The sequence below is a fragment of the Pleurodeles waltl genome, chromosome 3_1 (genome assembly GCF_031143425.1).
Source record: "Pleurodeles waltl isolate 20211129_DDA chromosome 3_1, aPleWal1.hap1.20221129, whole genome shotgun sequence".
NCBI lineage: Eukaryota > Metazoa > Chordata > Amphibia > Caudata > Salamandridae > Pleurodeles > Pleurodeles waltl.
The window spans coordinates 15,965,908-15,986,017 of record NC_090440.1 but is presented as its reverse complement, the minus strand read 5'-3'; the positions used below and the strand labels follow the sequence as shown (position 1 = coordinate 15,986,017).

General features: G+C 47.8%; 1 protein-coding gene across 7 annotated transcripts in view; it reads left to right on the top strand.

Moving 5' to 3' along the window:
• Positions 1-20,110, top strand: part of ATG13 (autophagy related 13) — a 401,206-nt gene that overhangs the window by 126,714 nt on the left and 254,382 nt on the right. For all 7 annotated transcript variants that reach the window (XM_069221706.1, XM_069221705.1, XM_069221704.1 and 4 more), the window contains exons 7-8: positions 15,338-15,378; positions 17,069-17,165. In XM_069221706.1, coding sequence (XP_069077807.1) covers positions 15,338-15,378; positions 17,069-17,165 — 138 coding nt within the window. The remainder of the gene's footprint in view (positions 1-15,337; positions 15,379-17,068; positions 17,166-20,110) is intronic.

Below are 20,110 nucleotides of genomic sequence, written 5' to 3'. Positions count from 1 at the left end.
TACAGGAGCAGTGATTCACCAACCTTCTATGTCTATTGAAATAACCACATAGGAGACTGTTGTGCAGAACCGATCTATTAAAGTTCGGGAGCCAGATTCTCCAGCCCAACCTTCCTTAATTGAACGTAGCAGCCTGGCTTCTGAAGTCTTGCAGCATGGCCTGTGCGTCCCGGCAGAAGAACTTTAACCCTACCAGATGTGAAGGAGGAGCAGTACGTCCATATCTTCTTGAGTTAACAAGACCTGGACTGCAGTTTTCTTCTATAGAGGTACATGTAGCAGCCATAACCACTTAAATAAAGTACCGTTCACGAGCATCTTATTTTAAGATCCCTGTGGTAAAAAAAAAACCTTTGAAGGCCTTAAAAAGGTTTATCATCCCTTCAAGGGACCTTCTCCTCCCTTAGAACTGAACTTAATTTTATTGAAATTAATGCCCCCCCCCCACCCCTTTATATAAATCCATTCATAGAGCTTCTCTTCAGCATCTTTCCTGGCTCCAATTCGCCATTACCTCTGGCCGTAGGGACAGTGAGGTCCATGCTCCGTTTCTTAAGGATCCCGATTTCCATGTTAATCGGGCATTTCCCTTCTCCTCCAGAATCAGCATCCTCCTCCTGCAGCAGACGGGGCCTTGCGTTCACTGGATGTCAGCATGGTATTGAAGTTCTCATACAGCTTCTCGTGGAAGAGGTTCTGCATAGTTTGTTTTTTTGGAGAAGCAGGTGGCCCACCTAACGTGCTAGTAATAACCTAAACTACCTTATTTTCCACGCCTAGATGAGTCTGCTGCCACTCTGCATCTGTTCAGGTACATCTGGCTTTCATTAAGACTTGCTGTAAGGAAATGCCTCCTTGGCATGGTTACCCCCTGACTTTTTGCCTTTGCTGATGCTATGTTTTGAATTGAAAGTGTGCTGAGGCCTGCTAACCAGGCCCCAGCACCAGTGTTCTTTCCCTAACTTTTGTATCCACAATTGGCACACCCTGGCATCCAGGTAAGTCCCTTGTAACTGGTACCTCTGGTACCAAGGGCCCTGATGCCAGGGAAGGTCTCTAAGGGATGCAGCATGTCTTATGCCACCCTGGAGACCCCTCACTCAGCACAGACACACTGCTTACCAGCTTGTGTGTGCTAGTGAGAACAAAATGAGTAAGTCGGCATGGCACTCCCCTCAGGGTGCCATACCAGCCTCTCACTGCCTATGCAGTATAGGTAAGACACCCCTCTAGCAGGCCTTACAGCCCTAAGGCAGGGTGCACTATACCATAGGTGAGGGCACCAGTGCATGAGCACTGTGCCCCTACAGTGTCTAAACAAAACCTTAGACATTGTAAGTGCAGGGTAGCCATAAGAGTATATGGTCTGGGAGTCTGTCAAACACGAACTCCACAGCACCATAATGGCTACACTGAAAACTGGGAAGTTTGGTATCAAACTTCTCAGCACAATAAATGCACACTGATGCCAGTGTACCTTTTATTGTGAAATACACCCCAGAGGGCACCTTAGAGGTGCCCCCTGAAACCTTAACCGACTATCTGTGTAGGCTGACTGGTTCCAGCAGCCTGCCACAACCGAGACATGTTGCTGGCCCCATGGGGAGAGTGCCTTTGTCACTCTGAGGCCAGTAACAAAGCCTGCACTGGGTGGAGATGCTAACACCTCCCCCAGGCAGGAGCTGTAACACCTGGCGGTGAGCCTCAAAGGCTCACCCCTTTGTTCCAGCACCGCAGGACACTCCAGCTTAGTGGAGTTGCCCGCCCCCTCCGGCCACGGCCCCCACTTTTGGCGGCAAGGCCGGAGAAAATAATGAGAAAAACAAGGAGGAGTCACTGGCCAGTCAGGACAGCCCCTAAGGTGTCCTGAGCTGAAGTGACTCTAACTTTTAGAAATCCTCCATCTTGCAGATGGAGGATTCCCCCAATAGGATTAGGGATGTGACCCCCTCCCCTTGGGAGGAGGCACAAAGAGGGTGTACTCACCCTCAGGGCTAGTAGCCATTGGCTACTAACCCCCCAGACCTAAACACGCCCTTAAATTTAGTATTTAAGGGCTTCCCTGAACCTAGGAAAACAGATTCCTGAAACTACAAGAAGAAGAAGACTGCTGAGCTGAAAAACCCCTGCAGAGGAAGAACAGAAGACACCAACTGCTTTGGCCCCAGACTTACCGGCCTGTCTCCTGCCTTCCAAAGAAACCTGCTCCAGCGACGCTTTCCAAGGGACCAGCGACCTCTGAATCCTCTGAGGACTGCCCTGCTTCAAGAAAGACAAGAAACTCCCGAGGACAGCGGCACTGCTCCAAAAGAACTGCAACTTTGTTACAGAGGAGCAGATTTAAAGACCCCTGCAAATCCCCGCAAGAAGCGTGAGACTTGCAACACTGCACCCGGCGACCCCGACTCGACTGGTGGAGAACCAACACCTCAGGGAGGACCCTCCGGCGACTCCGAGACCGTGAGTAACCAAAGTTGTCCCCCCTGGGCCCCCACAGCGACGCCTGCAGAGGGAATCCCGAGGCTCCCCCCTGACCGCGACTGCCTGAACCTAAAGTCCCGACGGCTGGAAAAGACCCTGCACCCGCAGCCCCCAGCACCTGAAGGAACGGAACTTCTGTGCAGGAGTGACCCCCAGGAGGCCCTCTCCCTTGCCCAGGTGGTGGCTACCCCGAGGAGCTCCCCCCTTGCCTGCCTGCACCGCTGAAGAGACCCCTTGGTCTCCCATTGAAATCAACAGAGAACCCGACGCGTGTTTGCACACTGCACCCGGCCGCCCCCACGCTGCTGAGGGTGTACTTTCTGTGTGGACTTGTGTCCCCCCCGGTGCCCTACAAAACCCCCCTGGTCTGCCCTCCGAAGACGCGGGTACTTACCTGCTGGCAGACTGGAACCGGGGCACCCCCTTCTCTCCATTGAAGCCTATGTGTTTTGGGCACCTCTTTGACCTCTGCACCTGACCGGCCCTGAGCTGCTGGTGTGGTGACTTTGGGGTTGCCCTGAACCCCCAACGGTGGGCTACCTTGGACCCAAAACTGAAACCTGTAAGTGACTTACTTACCTGTTAAAACTAACAATACCTTACCTCCCCCAGGAACTGTGAAAATTGCACTAAGTGTCCACTTGTAAAACAGTTATTTGTGTTTTATGCAAAAAGTATATATGCTACTGTAATTATTCCAAGTTCCTAAAGTACTTACCTGCAATACCTTTCAAATGAGATATTACATGTAGAATTTGAACCTGTGGTTCTTAAAATAAACTAAGAAAAGATATTTTTCTATAACAAAACCAATTGGCTGGATTTGTCTCCGAGTGTGTGTTCCTCATTTATTGCCTGTGTGTATGTACAACAAATGCTTAACACTACTCCTTTGATAAGCCTACTGCTCGACCACACTACCACAAAATAGAGCATTAGTATTATCTCTTTTTGCCACTATCTTACCTCTAAGGGGAACCCTTGGACTCTGTGCATGCTATTCCTTACTTTGAAATAGCACATACAGAGCCAACTTCCTACATTGGTGGATCAGCGGTGGGGTACAAGACTTTGCATTTGCTGGACTACTCAGCCAATACCTGATCACACGACAAATTCGAAAAATTGTCATTAGAAATTGATTTTTGCAATTTGAAATTTTTCTAAATTCTTTAAAGTCCTGCTAGGGCCTTGTGTTAGTCCCTGTTAGCATTTCTTTTAGAGTTTAAAAGTTTGGTAAAAGTTTGAATTAGATTCTAGAACTAGTTTTAGTTTCTTAAAAAGTATTACAACTTTTAGAAGCATAATGTCTAATACAGATGTGAATGTGGTGGAACTCGACACCACACCTTACCTCCATCTACAGATGAGAGAGCTAAGGTCACTCTGTAAACTAAAGAAAATAGCAATGGGCTCCAGACCTTCCAAACTACAGCTCCAGGAGCTGTTGGCAGAGTTTGAAAGAGCCTACCCCTCTGAGGATGGCAACACAGAGGATGAGTATAGTGACTTGGAGGGTGATTCCCCCCCACCAGTCCCATCTAGGGAGGACAGGGCCTCTCAAGCCCTGACTCCACAAATAATAGTCAGAGATGCTGGTTCCCTCACAGGAGGGACCAACCTCTCTGAAATCACTGAGGATAACTCCAGTGAAGAGGACATCCAGTTAGCCAGGATGGCCAAAAGATTGGCTTTGGAAAGACAGATCCTAGCCATAGAAAGGGAAAGACAAGAGATGGGCCTAGGACCCATCAATGGTGGCAGCAACATAAATAGGGTCAGAGATTCTCCTGACATGTTGAAAATCCCTAAAGGGATTGTAACTAAATATGAAGATGGTGATGACATCACCAAATGGTTCACAGCTTTTGAGAGGGCTTGTGTAACCAGAAAAGTGAACAAATCTCACTGGGGTGCTCTCCTTTGGGAAATGTTCACAGGAAAGTGTAGGGATAGACTCCTCACACTCTCTGGAAAAGATGCAGAATCTTATGACCTCATGAAGGGTACCCTGATTGAGGGCTTTGGATTCTCCACTGAGGAGTATAGGATTAGATTCAGGGGGGCTCAAAAATCCTCGAGCCAGACCTGGGTTGACTTTGTAGACTACTCAGTAAAAACACTAGATGGTTGGATTCAAGGCAGTGGTGTAAGTAATTATGATGGGCTGTACAATTTATTTGTGAAAGAACACCTATTAAGTAATTGTTTCAATGATAAACTGCATCAGCATCTGGTAGACCTAGGACCAATTTCTCCCCAAGAATTGGGAAAGAAGGCGGACCATTGGGTCAAGACTAGGGTGTCCAAAACTTCCACAGGGGGTGACCAAAAGAAAGGAGTCACAAAACCTCCCCAGGGGAAGGGTGGTGAGACAGCCAAAAACAAAAATAGTAAAGAGTCTTCTACAGGCCCCCAAAAACCTGCACAGGAGGGTGGGCCCAGAGCCTCTTCACAAAACAATTCTGGGTACAAGGGTAAAAACTTTGATCCCAAAAAGGCCTGGTGTCGTAGCTGTAGTCAGTCTGGACACCAAACTGGAGACAAGGCCTGTCCCAAGAAAAATACCACTTCAAACTCCTCTCCAGCTAACACTGGAATGGCTAGTCTCCAAGTGGGATCAACAGTGTGCCCAGAGCAAATCAGGTGTCACACTGAAGCTACATTAGTCTCTGAGGGTGGGGTGGATTTAGCCACACTGGCTGCCTGGCCCCCTAACATGCAAAAATACAGGCAGCAGCTCTTAATTAATGGGACAAGTGTAGAGGGCCTGAGGGATACAGGTGCCAGTGTCACTATGGTGACAGAGAAACTGGTTTCCCCTGGCCAACACCTGGCTGGACAAACTTATCCAGTCACCAACGCTGACAATCAGACTAAAGTGCATCCCATGGCAATGGTAACTTTAGAGTGGGGAGGGGTCAATGGCCTGAAACAGGTGGTGGTCTCCTCAAATATCCCAGTAGACTGTTTGCTTGGAAATGACCTGGAGTCCTCAGCATGGGCTGAGGTAGAACTGAAAACCCATGCAGCCATGCTGGGTATCCCTGAACTGGTGTGTGTCAAGACAAGGGCACAGTGCAAGGCACAGGGTGAAAAAGTAGAGCTGGAGTCTGGAAGAAAAGCCCAGCCTACCAAGAGAAAAGGAAAGTCAGCTGGGAAGCCAGCTGCAACACAACAAGAAAAAGAGAACCTCTCTTCTCAGGAAGAAGTTCTGCCCTCTGAGGGAACTGAGCCTATGGAGCTGGAACCTTATCAGGTTGAGCTCTTGGGCCCAGGGGGACCCTCAAGGGAAGGGTTGTGTAAGGGACAAGAAACATGTCCCTCTCTTGAAGGCCTTAGGCAGCAAGCTGCTGAAGAGTCCAAAGGCAAGAAAAATGGAACACATAGGGTCTATTGGGAAGATGGACTCCTGTACACTGAGGCAAGAGATCCCAAACCTGGTGCCACTAGGAGAGTGGTAGTGCCTCAGGGTTTCAGAGAGTTTATTCTGACCTTAGCCCATGATATTCCCCTTGCTGGGCATTTGGAACAAACCAAGACGTGGGAGAGGTTAGTCAACCACTTCTACTGGCCCAATATGTCCCAGAAGGTTAAGGAGTTTTGCCTCTCCTGCCCCACCTGTCAAGCCAGTGGTAAGACAGGTGGGCATCCAAAGGCCCCCCTCATTCCACTTCCAGTGGTGGGGGTCCCCTTTGAAAGAGTGGGTGTGGAGATAGTGGGTCCACTTGAACCTCCCACAGCCTCAGGAAATATGTACATCCTAGTAGTAGTGGATCATGCTACTAGGTATCCTGAAGCTATTCCCCTTAGGTCGACTACTGCCCCAGCAGTAGCCAAGGCCCTCATTGGTATCTTTACCAGAGTGGGTTTCCCTAAGGAGGTGGTGTCTGACAGAGGTACCAACTTCATGTCAGCATACCTAAAACACATGTGGAATGAGTGTGGAGTGACTTATAAATTCACTACACCATATCATCCACAAACTAATGGCCTTGTTGAGAGATTCAACAAGACATTAAAGGGCATGATCATGGGGCTCCCAGAAAAACTCAAAAGGAGATGGGATGTCCTCTTGCCATGTCTGCTTTTCGCTTACAGAGAGGTGCCTCAGAAGGGAGTAGGGTTCTCACCCTTTGAACTTCTGTTTGGCCACCCTGTAAGGGGACCACTTGCTCTTGTTAAAGAAGGCTGGGAGAGACCTCTTCATGAGCCTAAACAAGACATACTGGACTATGTACTTGGCCTTTGCTCAAGAATGGCAGAGTACATGGAAAAGGCAAGTAAAAACCTTGAGGCCAGCCAACAGCTCCAGAAGTTTTGGTATGACCAAAAGGCTGCAATGGTTGAATTTCAACCAGGGGAGAAAGTTTGGGTTTTGGAGCCTGTGGCTCCCAGGGCACTTCAGGACAGATGGAGTGGCCCTTACCCAATCCTGGAAAAGAAGAGTCAGGTCACCTACCTGGTGGACCTAGGCACAAGCAGGAGCCCCAAGAGGGTGATCCATGTAAACCGCCTAAAACTCTTCCATGATAGGGCTGATGTAAATCTGTTGATGGTAACAGATGAGGACCAGGAAGCTGAGAGTGAGCCTCTCCCTGATCTCCTCTCATCAGACCCTAAAGATGGCTCAGTGGATGGAGTGATCTATTCAGACACCCTCTCTGGCCAACAGCAATCTGACTGTAGGAAGGTCCTGCAGCAGTTTGATGAGCTCTTTTCCCTAACCCCTGGTCAGACACACCTGTGTACCCATGATGTGGACACAGGAGACAGCATGCCTGTCAAAAACAAAATATTCAGACAGTCTGATCAAGTTAAGGAAAGCATCAAGGTGGAAGTCCACAAGATGCTGGAATTGGGAGTAATTGAGCACTCTGACAGCCCCTGGGCTAGCCCAGTGGTCTTAGTCCCCAAACCTCACACCAAAGATGGAAAGAGAGAAATGAGGTTTTGTGTGGACTACAGAGGTCTTAATTCTGTCACCAAGACAGATGCCCATCCCATTCCTAGAGCTGATGAGCTGATAGACAAATTAGGGGCTGCCAAATTCTTAAGTACCTTTGACTTAACAGCAGGGTACTGGCAAATCAAAATGGCCCCTGGAGCAAAAGAAAAGACAGCATTCTCCACACCTGATGGGCATTATCAGTTCACTGTTATGCCCTTTGGTTTAAAGAATGCCCCTGCCACCTTCCAAAGGTTGGTGAATCAAGTCCTTGCTGGGTTGGAATCCTTTAGTGCAGCTTATCTTGATGATATTGCTGTCTTCAGCTCCACCTGGCAGGATCACCTGGTCCACCTGAAGAAGGTTTTGAAGGCTCTGCAATCAGCAGGCCTCTCTATCAAGGCATCCAAATGCCAGATAGGGCAGGGAACTGTGGTTTACTGGGGACACCTTGTAGGTGGAGGCCAAGTTCAGCCACTCCAGCCTAAGATCCAGACTATTCTGGACTGGGTAGCTCCAAAAACCCAGACTCAAGTCAGGGCATTCCTTGGCTTGACTGGGTACTATAGGAGGTTTGTGAAGGGATATGGATCCATTGTGACAGCCCTCACAGAACTCACCTCCAAGAAAATGCCCAAGAAAGTAAACTGGACTGTAGAATGCCAACAGGCCTTTGACACCCTGAAACAAGCTATGTGCACAGCACCAGTTCTAAAAGCTCCAGATTACTCCAAGCAATTCATTGTGCAAACAGATGCCTCTGAACATGTGATAGGGGCAGTTTTGTCCCAAACAAATGATGATGGCCTTGACCAGCCTGTTGCTTTCATTAGCAGGAGGTTACTCCCCAGGGAGCAGCGATGGAGTGCCATTGAGAGGGAGGCCTTTGCTGTGGTTTGGTCCCTGAAAAAGCTGAGACCATACCTCTTTGGTACTCACTTTGTAGTTCAAACCGACCACAGACCTCTCAAATGGCTGATGCAAATGAAAGGTGAAAATCCAAAACTGTTGAGGTGGTCCATCTCCCTACAGGGAATGGACTTTATAGTGGAACACAGACCTGGGACTGCCCATGCCAATGCAGATGGCCTTTCCAGGTTCTTCCACTTAGAAAATGAAGACTCTCTTGGGAAAGGTTAGTCTCATCCTCTTTCGTTTGGGGGGGGGGGGGGGTTGTGTAAGGAAATGCCTCCTTGGCATGGTTACCCCCTGACTTTTTGCCTTTGCTGATGCTATGTTTTGAATTGAAAGTGTGCTGAGGCCTGCTAACCAGGCCCCAGCACCAGTGTTCTTTCCCTAACTTTTGTATCCACAATTGGCACACCCTGGCATCCAGGTAAGTCCCTTGTAACTGGTACCTCTGGTACCAAGGGCCCTGATGCCAGGGAAGGTCTCTAAGGGATGCAGCATGTCTTATGCCACCCTGGAGACCCCTCACTCAGCACAGACACACTGCTTACCAGCTTGTGTGTGCTAGTGAGAACAAAATGAGTAAGTCGACATGGCACTCCCCTCAGGGTTCCATACCAGCCTCTCACTGCCTATGCAGTATAGGTAAGACACCCCTCTAGCAGGCCTTACAGCCCTAAGGCAGGGTGCACTATACCATAGGTGAGGGCACCAGTGCATGAGCACTGTGCCCCTACAGTGTCTAAACAAAACCTTAGACATTGTAAGTGCAGGGTAGCCATAAGAGTATATGGTCTGGGAGTCTGTCAAACACGAACTCCACAGCACCATAATGGCTACACTGAAAACTGGGAAGTTTGGTATCAAACTTCTCAGCACAATAAATGCACACTGATGCCAGTGTACATTTTATTGTGAAACACACACCAGAGGGCACCTTAGAGGTGCCCCCTGAAACTGTATCCAACTATCTGTGTAGGCTGACTGGTTCCAGCAGCCTGCCACACTAGAGACATGTTGCTGGCCCCATGGGGAGAGTGCCTTTGTCACTCTGAGGCCAGTAACAAAGCCTGCACTGGGTGGAGATGCTAACACCTCCCCCAGGCAGGAGCTGTAACACCTGGCGGTGAGCCTCAAAGGCTCACCCCTTTGTTCCAGCACCGCAGGACACTCCAGCTAGTGGAGTTGCCCGCCCCCTCCGGCCACGGCCCCCACTTTTGGCGGCAAGGCCGGAGAAAATAATGAGAAAAACAAGGAGGAGTCACTGGCCAGTCAGGACAGCCCCTAAGGTGTCCTGAGCTGAAGTGACTCCCCCAATAGGATTAGGGATGTGACCCCCTCCCCTTGGGAGGAGGCACAAAGAGGGTGTACTCACCCTCAGGGCTAGTAGCCATTGGCTACTAACCCCCCAGACCTAAACACGCCCTTAAATTTAGTATTTAAGGGCTTCCCTGAACCTAGGAAAACAGATTCCTGAAACTACAAGAAGAAGAAGACTGCTGAGCTGAAAAACCCCTGCAGAGGAAGAACAGAAGACACCAACTGCTTTGGCCCCAGACTTACCGGCCTGTCTCCTGCCTTCCAAAGAAACCTGCTCCAGCGACGCTTTCCAAGGGACCAGCGACCTCTGAATCCTCTGAGGACTGCCCTGCTTCAAGAAAGACAAGAAACTCCCGAGGACAGCGGCACTGCTCCAAAAGAACTGCAACTTTGTTACAGAGGAGCAGATTTAAAGACCCCTGCAAATCCCCGCAAGAAGCGTGAGACTTGCAACACTGCACCCGGCGACCTCGACTCGACTGGTGGAGAACCAACACCTCAGGGAGGACCCTCCGGCGACTCAGAGACCGTGAGTAACCAAAGTTGTCCCCCCTGAGCCCCCACAGCGACGCCTGCAGAGGGAATCCCGAGGCTCCCCCTGACCGCGACTGCCTGAACCTAAAGTCCCGACGGCTGGAAAAGACCCTGCACCCGCAGCCCCCAGCACCTGAAGGAATCGGAACTTCTGTGCAGGAGTGACCCCCAGGAGGCCCTCTCCCTTGCCCAGGTGGTGGCTACCCCGAGGAGCCCCCCCCTTGCCTGCCTGCACTGCTGAAGAGACCCCTTGGTCTCCCATTGAAATCAACAGAGAACCCGACGCGTGTTTGCACACTGCACCCGGCCGCCCCCGCGCTGCTGAGGGTGTACTTTCTGTGTGGACTTGTGTCCCCCCCGGTGCCCTACAAAACCCCCCTGGTCTGCCCTCCGAAGACGCGGGTACTTACCTGCTGGCAGACTGGAACCGGGGCACCCCCTTCTCTCCATTGAAGCCTATGTGTTTTGGGCACCTCTTTGACCTCTGCACCTGACCGGCCCTGAGCTGCTGGTGTGGTGACTTTGGGGTTGCCCTGAACCCCCAACGGTGGGCTTCCTTGGACCCAAAACTGAAACCTGTAAGTGACTTACTTACCTGTTAAAACTAACAATACCTTACCTCCCCCAGGAACTGTGAAAATTGCACTAAGTGTCCACTTGTAAAACAGTTATTTGTGTTTTATGCAAAAAGTATATATGCTACTGTAGTTATTCCAAGTTCCTAAAGTACTTACCTGCAATACCTTTCAAATGAGATATTACATGTAGAATTTGAACCTGTGGTTCTTAAAATAAACTAAGAAAAGATATTTTTCTATAACAAAACCTATTGGCTGGATTTGTCTCCGAGTGTGTGTTCCTCATTTATTGCCTGTGTGTATGTACAACAAATGCTTAACACTACTCCTTTGATAAGCCTACTGCTCGACCACAGTACCACAAAATAGAGCATTAGTATTATCTCTTTTTGACACTATCTTACCTCTAAGGGGAACCCTTGGACTCTGTGCATGCTATTCCTTACTTTGAAATAGCACATACAGAGCCAACTTCCTACACTTGCAGTAAGTGTTTTTTAACAGGCATGATATCACTGTTCCAGTAATTTAAGATTTCCCTAGAAAACTATTTCCCCCAGTTAAAAAAACAAAAAAAACACAGCCCTCTCCTCAATGGAAACCTTAACATAGTCTTATTAAAATGAATGGATCCTCCTTTCAAGCCTATGTACAAGATAGATCTGCAACACTTATCTTGGGGAGTTGTTTTTCATAAGCATCAGTCAAGAGAGTGAGTGACCCTCAGGTTCTATGTGGCAGAGAATTTAGCACAACCTTCCATCATTATAAGGTTTTATCTATCCTGTTGTCTCTTGAGACTTTGTGTCAATTCCTCGCTTGAGGTGTACTCCTGAATCTAGCATGATGAGGAAAGAGTTCAGCACTTACGAAAGTCCAGCTGGCAAGGTCCCACTGGACGGTACGCCAACGCAGCAAACATAACAGACTCTCTCAGCTGGTTCAAAGTATACAGATCCGGTTTTATGTGATAGTCACAAGCCCAAGGGTAGTAGTTAAAGCCTCCGCCACGTGTGCACAAATTACAGCTTTATATTCATGTAAAGGGCAATGCCTTAGCACTCTCCAGCCTGTCTCTATTTCCAGGCCATATGTTGCAGAAGCTGCAATCTTATTAGGAACGACGCTAAACCTGCAGACGTTGCAGGAGGGCGAAAAGCACACAGTGATGCCTGCACAGTGAAATGCACAACACACAAACAACATTTAACACATAAAAACACATCACTTATATATTAGAAAATAGAATCATATCTCATGGATCCTCCTTGGGGGGGGGGGGGGGTGTGGGGGGTACCCTTGGAGTCATACTCTGCAAAGATAAACACAGGAGTCATGATATATCTCTCTGTAAGAAGCTATGTTAAAAGTGTGTTTGTCCCTCCTGCTGCTTAAACCAGAATTGTACTTTCTACTCCAAAGCGTCACTCCTGCCAATCAACCTGTCTGTCTCCTGCCTAAGGTCTAAGTGTTTTCAACCTCTGTGAATTCCATTCATTTGTAAAGACAGAGAGGGCGTTGCCTGGAGCCAATTACACATCCTCACATGAACACGTTACACTAGACTGCCAACCTTCCAAAAATGTCAGCCCCAGATGGAAAATAAAGTGTGTTCCCTTGAGGACCCCGCTTGAAGTGGTCGAAACACCCTAATTCATAGGTAAATCAGACATCTGGGATATATGAAGATAGTATCCACGTGGGACTTCCACATTTTGTGGGTGTTATATTAGTATATAAGGCACAAGATTATGTGCAATTATACAAGATACTGCCATGTGATGGCGGGTTAACTCTCCATTTACATATTACAGGTTAAAATACTGAAGCTGACTGATGATAAGATGTAGTATGGTTATATATTAGCACATAAGGGGTGTGTATTGGCACATTCCCCATAGGAGTGGCAGCAGAGGGCTAGGCTTGAAACATGTAGACCACACATTAGGAAGGCAGGTCCATTAAACAACCCCCCGTCCATTCACCCCGTTCTTAACCAAACTGCCACTAGGGCAGTTATTAAAACATTAGTTTACCTGGGAGGCAGGTATTTTTAATCTTAAATCACAGTGGTTCACCTCTAAAGTAATCCGTTTGTCGCAGCATGCCTTGTTCCTCAGTGAAACGTGAAGGGCCCAGTGATGAAGCATGCCACCAAGGGGTAAGCCTAGTGGGTGAGGGTTTTCTAAGGAAACTAATCAGTTTCCTGGAGATTTTTTCTGGAGGGTTAACCGTGTAGATACGGACTGGGCTCTTGTTTGGCTTTAGATGCATGACCATGTAGGAGGGTAAGTCCTTCCCTTAAAACTTCCTTCCTTACTCCCTTTAGTTCTTTTTTTGTTTGTATGATAGCCTTACGTTTTGTCTTTACAAATGCTGGAGTCCAATTTACATAGGCATTCACAGGTCTGGCTAAATCTTGCTTTTCCTTTTTTACTAGAGCCAGCTCTGATTTTTCAAGTCAAGTAGACAAGTTTCATTTGCACTGTCTCCTTGAATTGAATTCCTGTACTTGTAAGTAATAATGGAAAGCACTTCTGTCACCTACGTTGACTCTTGCACGGTTCCAAATAGCTCTTTTTTAAATTTCAGAAATGTGAGCCCAGAGCTGCCCTCTTCCAAACCGGTCATAGCTGGATGGATAGGATCTTTTGTTACAGCTGCGTTATGAACCCCGTACCATGGCGTTTAGGGCTGATGCCATAATATGGAAAGAGCTACATCTGCAGTGATAAGAATATGCCAGGGTCAGACATGCATGGCTTCCACTTGGAGCTCAGTCCATAACTTCTCTAAGCTTTGCTGTTGTGGCCCTAACTCCAGACTTTGCATATCCTAGTGAGCCAGTCCTCCCTGCTTAACTTTGAGTTTCATGATTCTGCCTGGGATCCTTGTTACTTGCCTTTGAGGTTGTGCTATGCCAGCTGGCATTTTCTACATTCTGTACATTTGGAGAGAAGCATATAATGGAGAAGCATGGGTTACTTACTTACGATCACAGTTCTCCATCACGGTTACTCTCTAGAATTCATACAAGTCATACTCTCCTCCCTACTGTGCGTAATCATAGTTTGAATCCGAGTCTTGGATCATTTCTTGAAATGTCCATCAGAAGTTGACTGCCTGACTCGCATCTTGCTTGCCCTAATATGATAAAGTAGCATCCAAATTCTTATATTTTCTCAGATAAGTTTTACACTCATGTAAATCTAAATATAAGTGCAACATTTCCTGGTTTCTTTGTCATTTACAAAATTAAAGCTATGTTTTGGTTTTCACTCAAATGCATTGTAAGTCTGTTCTTGCATATATTTTTAATTTAAAGATGTGGCCATGGTGTCTTCTCTTGGCATGTTTTCTGGTTAAAATGGTTTATAATTTGAAAATATATTTACACAATATTTTCCCAGCCCTTCTCCTCATACAATCTGTGTGTTTGTGAATTCAGAGGGAATACCTTCCCTCCTGGGTGAACTCCTGTATATACTATGGGTGCTTGTTGAATAGTTACGCCCCTGCTGCTCTTGGGTGAACTCCCTTGAGCATATCCTGTGGCTGGTTGTTTAATGTCCATTCCTGTGAGCTGCTACCTGCTGCTTGTTACTATCCTCTGCCGAGGATATACACACACCATGGCTGATCACACAATGTCCATTTCTTTGGGTTGCTTCTATGGCACTGATGTTAGACTCTAGAAAATAAACTACAGTTGATGTAAGATTGAACTTTGAAAGGGTAACACCCTTCACCTCTGGAGTTTTCCCATGCCCTTTCAGTGTAGTTTAAAGTGTATTATGCAAGCACTCCTATTCTTAAACGTTGCCTTATACCCAAGATTGTTTGTACAGCTGCATCTTCATTATAACTCGGGATGGACAGTCCCAGCCAACACACTTCCCACATAGGCCACAGGGCACTTGTGCAATTCTGTCTATACATTATCTCTTATTTAGTACTAGAGCGTTCTGTATCACTTTTTTGCTTTAATACATGAAGGGCCCAACAACAGAAAACACAATAAAAGCGCAACTCTGGTCTGCAGGCATGACCAGAAAACACTACTCACATAGGCTATGTGACATACACCATCAAAGCATTCCTACAGAGAAGCTGCTGCCTCTCTGAACATGTGATTCTGTTCCTCATCAGAGGTGGGAAGCACTGTGTGATTGTAGCTACAGTACACAATGCATAACTAGAAGGCCAAATATTTTTTCTATCCCTCTCCGCCACCACGCTTCCTCTTATTCTGCCTTTCATTTATCCATAGTACTATTCTCTTGCCCACATCTTTTGCCCCTGCCCTCACACTCGCTTTCTTATTCCTCCACTTCTCATTTATCTCTCCCTCCTTTCGCACTCCCTCGGCCCCCTGTGCCCTCAGCATCCCTCCTTCTGGCTGAATGTGAGATCAGAAACTATGCACTAGGAACACCCTCCTACAAGTGGATTTTCCCACTCTTCTTCAGATCTGTACTTTACTTGTAGCCTCAGTTTTATGCCAAATTAAGGTGGGGTTACCGGTTTAATTTTACTGACCAATTTTTTTTATCCTCTCTTCTCTTAGGGTGTACTTCGGAGAGGTGCAGCTGAATGGTCTAGGAGAAGGTATGACTCCAGAGGGATGCTATTAGAGCTGAAGTCACTGTCTCCTGAATTTTGCTGTGTGTGAGAGTGGCAGACATTGTTGACTGTGCAGGGTGTAGATTCTGCTTCCTAACCAGTGCTGTGTAGACACTGTTTTCTGATGTGTTTTTGTGTGAAGGGCAGATGCTGTCCTCACCTTACTTGAGAGAGCTCTGTAGGGCTGGCCTCCATACATCTGACGTATGCGAATTGATGCCTGGAACTATATACAGCCTAGAAACCCTTCCTGCGGTTGACTTAGCTGATTATCATAGATTTGGCCAAGACGTTTTGCACAACCTCTTTACGGAGGTTATAGGACTTTTTTGTTTTGTTTTTGTTGCTGTGGTTTAACTCACAAGGTTAAGAATGAGAGAGCGAGGGTGTAAGTGTTGTAAAGAGTTACCTTTTTTGTGACCACTTTATCAAGAAATCATTTAGTCCTGAGCTAAGCCTCCAACCCGAAGGTTAAAGGAGGCTCATTTCCCTTGGAGAATTGTCCACCCAATTTAAAGATCGCTTCCTGACTGGCGGAATCCCTAGGCCTACATTGGAGCCACCATACCAGTGGCTCTGCTGTAGGCTGAGAGAATTGCCAGATGGGCTGCATGTTTTACACCCACTCTGCATTTCTGCTTGGTCTGCACAAACTCTCAACGACTTTGTTTATGTAAAGCAACTGTCATTGAGTGATTTTCCTGCCTTGGACCACCTTGCGAGGCATGGTAAATCTAGTGACATCTGACCTGCTCTAAAATAGGATTGGTTGCCGGCCCTCATAAACTGGTTGCCTTTTTGGCAAAAGAGCCCCCTGGACTCATCTTTGCACTGGCAGAGCCAACTGAGAATCTGGCGTTCCCTCACCTCTAAAGGGGTGGGTGAAACCTCCAGAGTTCAGGGTATCCTCCTTTTTTTTTTTTTTTTTTTTTGCAGATGCTTCGATTCTGCGAAACGCTGAAGTACCCCGTACGTTCATTAGCTGTTTCTAGTATTACCACCTTCCTGCTGATCTGTAGCCTCACTGTTTTCAGGAAGAGAGCTTTCATGAGCGGTGCCGTAGAGGCAAGGAGCAGGTTCATGCCTCTTGACACATGCGTGCGTACGGTACCATTAGGGCGACACAGTGGGTTAATAGCCTCTCAGGCATGTCCCCAGTGGCAGTGTACCCACATATCTGGTAATGGGAACTGGCCTGAAAGTAAATACAATAAAATAAAAAAAATAAAAAAATCAGCATATGCTTGAGCTGACTGAAGATGTTCTTACATCTTGTAATCAACTCTTGTATTCCAGTGAAGATGAATTTGGTAGTTATCTAGTTGGGGTGCAGTGCAGGAATTTCTCTTTATTGGGCGAGATGTGGGGGGATGTGCTTCCTGATTTCTGCAGGACATTAGGACATAATTGGCTGGTTTAGTATTTAACTTGCAGTATGGACGTGATCCTTTCTCAGGAGCCGTGTTGAGTGAGTTTTCTGCTGGTCTCATTGGAAAGCCTTTTTAAAATCTCAGTTGGTCTGAGGAGTAATAAACTGTCTCTGCTGAAAAACTAAAGTATTGACCAGCTAAGGCGTAAGCCTGATTACCGTAATAATGAGACACATTATGTAAGGTTAATGAGACACATTATGTAGTAGGTGACACAGTAAGCGTTCCTTCTTGTGTTTCCTCAGGTTTTCAGACCGTGCGGGCTGGCACTGTAGGGACCCCGATTGGTACCATCACGCTCTCCTGCGCCTACAGAACCAACCTGGCCTTCATGTCAGGCAGGTGAGTGTCAGACTCTTGAGTGAGGACACAGTGCTCAAATCCAGGACTATGGGACACATTTCTCTTCCAGGGGATCCTCATCAATAGTCATAAACATTGAATATTCCCGCCCTTGTGCGGGGACCCCGGAGCATATATAAAATACACACATATAAAGTATGAAATATGCACGAAAAATATATATATAGCATTTTTAGTAGACAAATTTTCATACTAAACTCATATCTACATGTGTAAAACAGCAATGCAGGCTATAATCATAAACAGGCTAAAATGCTTTATTTCTATGGCGTTTTTTAAAAAAAAATCTTTCCAAAATTACAATAAGAGAAAAAATATCTACCAAAGCCCCACAACTGGGCTTAGGGAAATAAGCAGTAGTAATCATCCGAGAAAAAAGAGAAAAAAACTACATTGAAAAACAATGGAGCATTCTTAGCCAATAGGCTGCATGCAGGTTAACACAGGAGAACCATAAAAACTTTGGCACCGTGCCTTTAAGACCCTGAGCACCTCCAGTATCCTACCATGCCTCAGGGGTGAAGGAGAGGTGACAGTTGGTTCACAGTTAGGTCAGTTCTTTTTTCCGGCTTCTTCTGAGAGGATCCTGGAGCATTGAGCTCTCAGTTTTTCTGAGTTTTTCTTAGAAAAATACTTTAAAAAGCGTTTTTTTTTCCTACTTTACTCGACATCTAACATCATTGTCTGAGTCTGGAAGTTTTTTCCTGACTGAAAAATGCCTTCACTTTTTGTGAAATGCCCTTCCTGTGAGAAGAAGAAGGCCCAGTCAGATCCACACACTCTCTGCATTGTGTGCTTGCCTCAGAGTCACTGCCCTGACACTTGCAAACACTGCAAGAACATGTCGAAGAGGACTCTGAAGGACAGAGAAAAGATCAGGCTTCATGGGCTTCACGAGAGGCAGAAAACATCATCCTCTTCGCTTCCCAGGCAGCCAACAAGCCACTCTCAGGAGAGAGAGGCTAGATCAACATCAGCAGGTAGGAAGATACCTGTTTGTTCCCCGTCGACGTCGTCGCTGCCACCATCTCACCGTCATAGATCGACGGCGACCCGACCGACGTCGAAGGATACGACGTCGAGAGAACATGGCCACCGCAGGGGCATATCTCCGTCGACGGCGACCCGCCGATCGACGTCCACCCATCACCGGCGTGCACATTCGCTGCTGAAGGCCGCGCGCCCCTCGACGCCAAGAAAGGCGACGTCGAAATCGCCCCAACGGCGAGAGCGAGGACATCCGCCGTCGACTGCCCACCGCTCGACATCGAGGCACACGACGGTGAGCAGGTCGCGGTCCAGAGATCGCTGTTCGTCAAGACACTCAACTTCGAGGCATTCAACGTCGAGGCAGGAACAACCGGCGGCGCTCCCTTCGACGTCATTACGGCTGTCGTCGCAGGTTTTACCTGTCTCGCAGGGAGCAGAGCATCGGCTTCCGCCAGCAGAAAAGACCACGCCATCTCCAGTGGTTTCCATAAGAAGTGGTTCATATCGGTCGAGAGCGGAATCGTCGGGGCATGTCTCACCCATCAATTTGTCACCAAGATGGTTGGAGAGCCTTAATAGACCAACGGCCTCCCCAGACTCCCAGTATTCAAGGATGTACTCTCCTACTGCCTCTCTCCCGAGAACACCATCACCGACAACGCGAGCAGAACGGGCTCGTTCTGCTTCTCGCCAGCCGACCACGAGGCCTGGGCGCTCTGCTACAGTATCTCGCAGCAGATCTCGTTCCCAGCGGCGATCCAGGTCACGATCAAGACACAGAAGGTCGCCTTCTTGGTCATCGTCAGGGTCATCCGTCAGACGTTACTCCCCCACCTTAACAGATTCTCCACCAGCTAGGGTTTCACCGGTGGACGACATCACTACTTTTAATGAGGTGCTTGTCAGGGGAGCGCAGAAGGTAAATAAAGTTGTTCCAGAACCATCAACCTCCTCATCTGTCATTTTTGAGACTCTACAGCATAGAGCGGTTTCGAAAAAGCTACTGCCCCTAGTGCCTGGTCTGTTGCAACCAACCATGGACACCTTTTTAGCGCCAGCCACCCTCAAATCGGCTCCTGCTAGGATTTTGAAAAAATATAAAGCGCCTGAACAAGACCCTTTATTTCTCAGAACGGATCCGCCGCCGGACTCGGTCATATTGGCCGCAGCCCGAAAGACTCACTCGGTAGCATCATCCTCCACGGTCCCACCGGACAAGGAGAGCAGACATCTAGACTCTCTGGGGAGAAAAATGTGCGGCACGGCGGCATCTATGATGAAGGTCTCCAGCGCGTCTGCACTTCTAGGCAGATATGACCGTTCACTGTGGGACTCTCTGAACAGGTTCACAGAAAAGTTACCTAGAGAGGACAGGCAGGACTTCCAAGAGATCCTTCAAGAGGGATGTCTGGTTTCCAACCAGGTCATCAGCGCAGCGGCAGATGGGGCAGACTTAGCTGCACATGGATAGGCACATGGGATCTGTGCAAGAAGGTCTTCCTGGTTGAGACTGACTGGATTAAAACAGGAAGCACAACAGCATATCCTAAATCTTCCGTTCAACGGGAACTCGCTGTTTGGTACCCATACAGACGAAGAAATGGCGCGCATGAAGACGGAAGTGGACACCATGAGGGCAGTAGGCCTGGAGAGGAAGAAGGACTTCAGGCGAAGGTATAGGCCTTATGATAGGCGCCCTTTCCAGCAGAGGGTTCAAACCCCTTACTGGTCCCAGAGGCCACAGCAGAGGCAAGGACGCCCGCTTTTTCAGTCCCGTAAGGCAACAAGGGTCAAGTAGACCACAACAGTCCACACCCAAAGCGCCGGCCAAACAATGAGGACTCGCTTCCCTTAACACTGTGCACCACTCCGGTGGGGGGAAGTATCACAGACTTTATTCACGAGTGGAGTGCTATAACAAAAGACAAATGGGT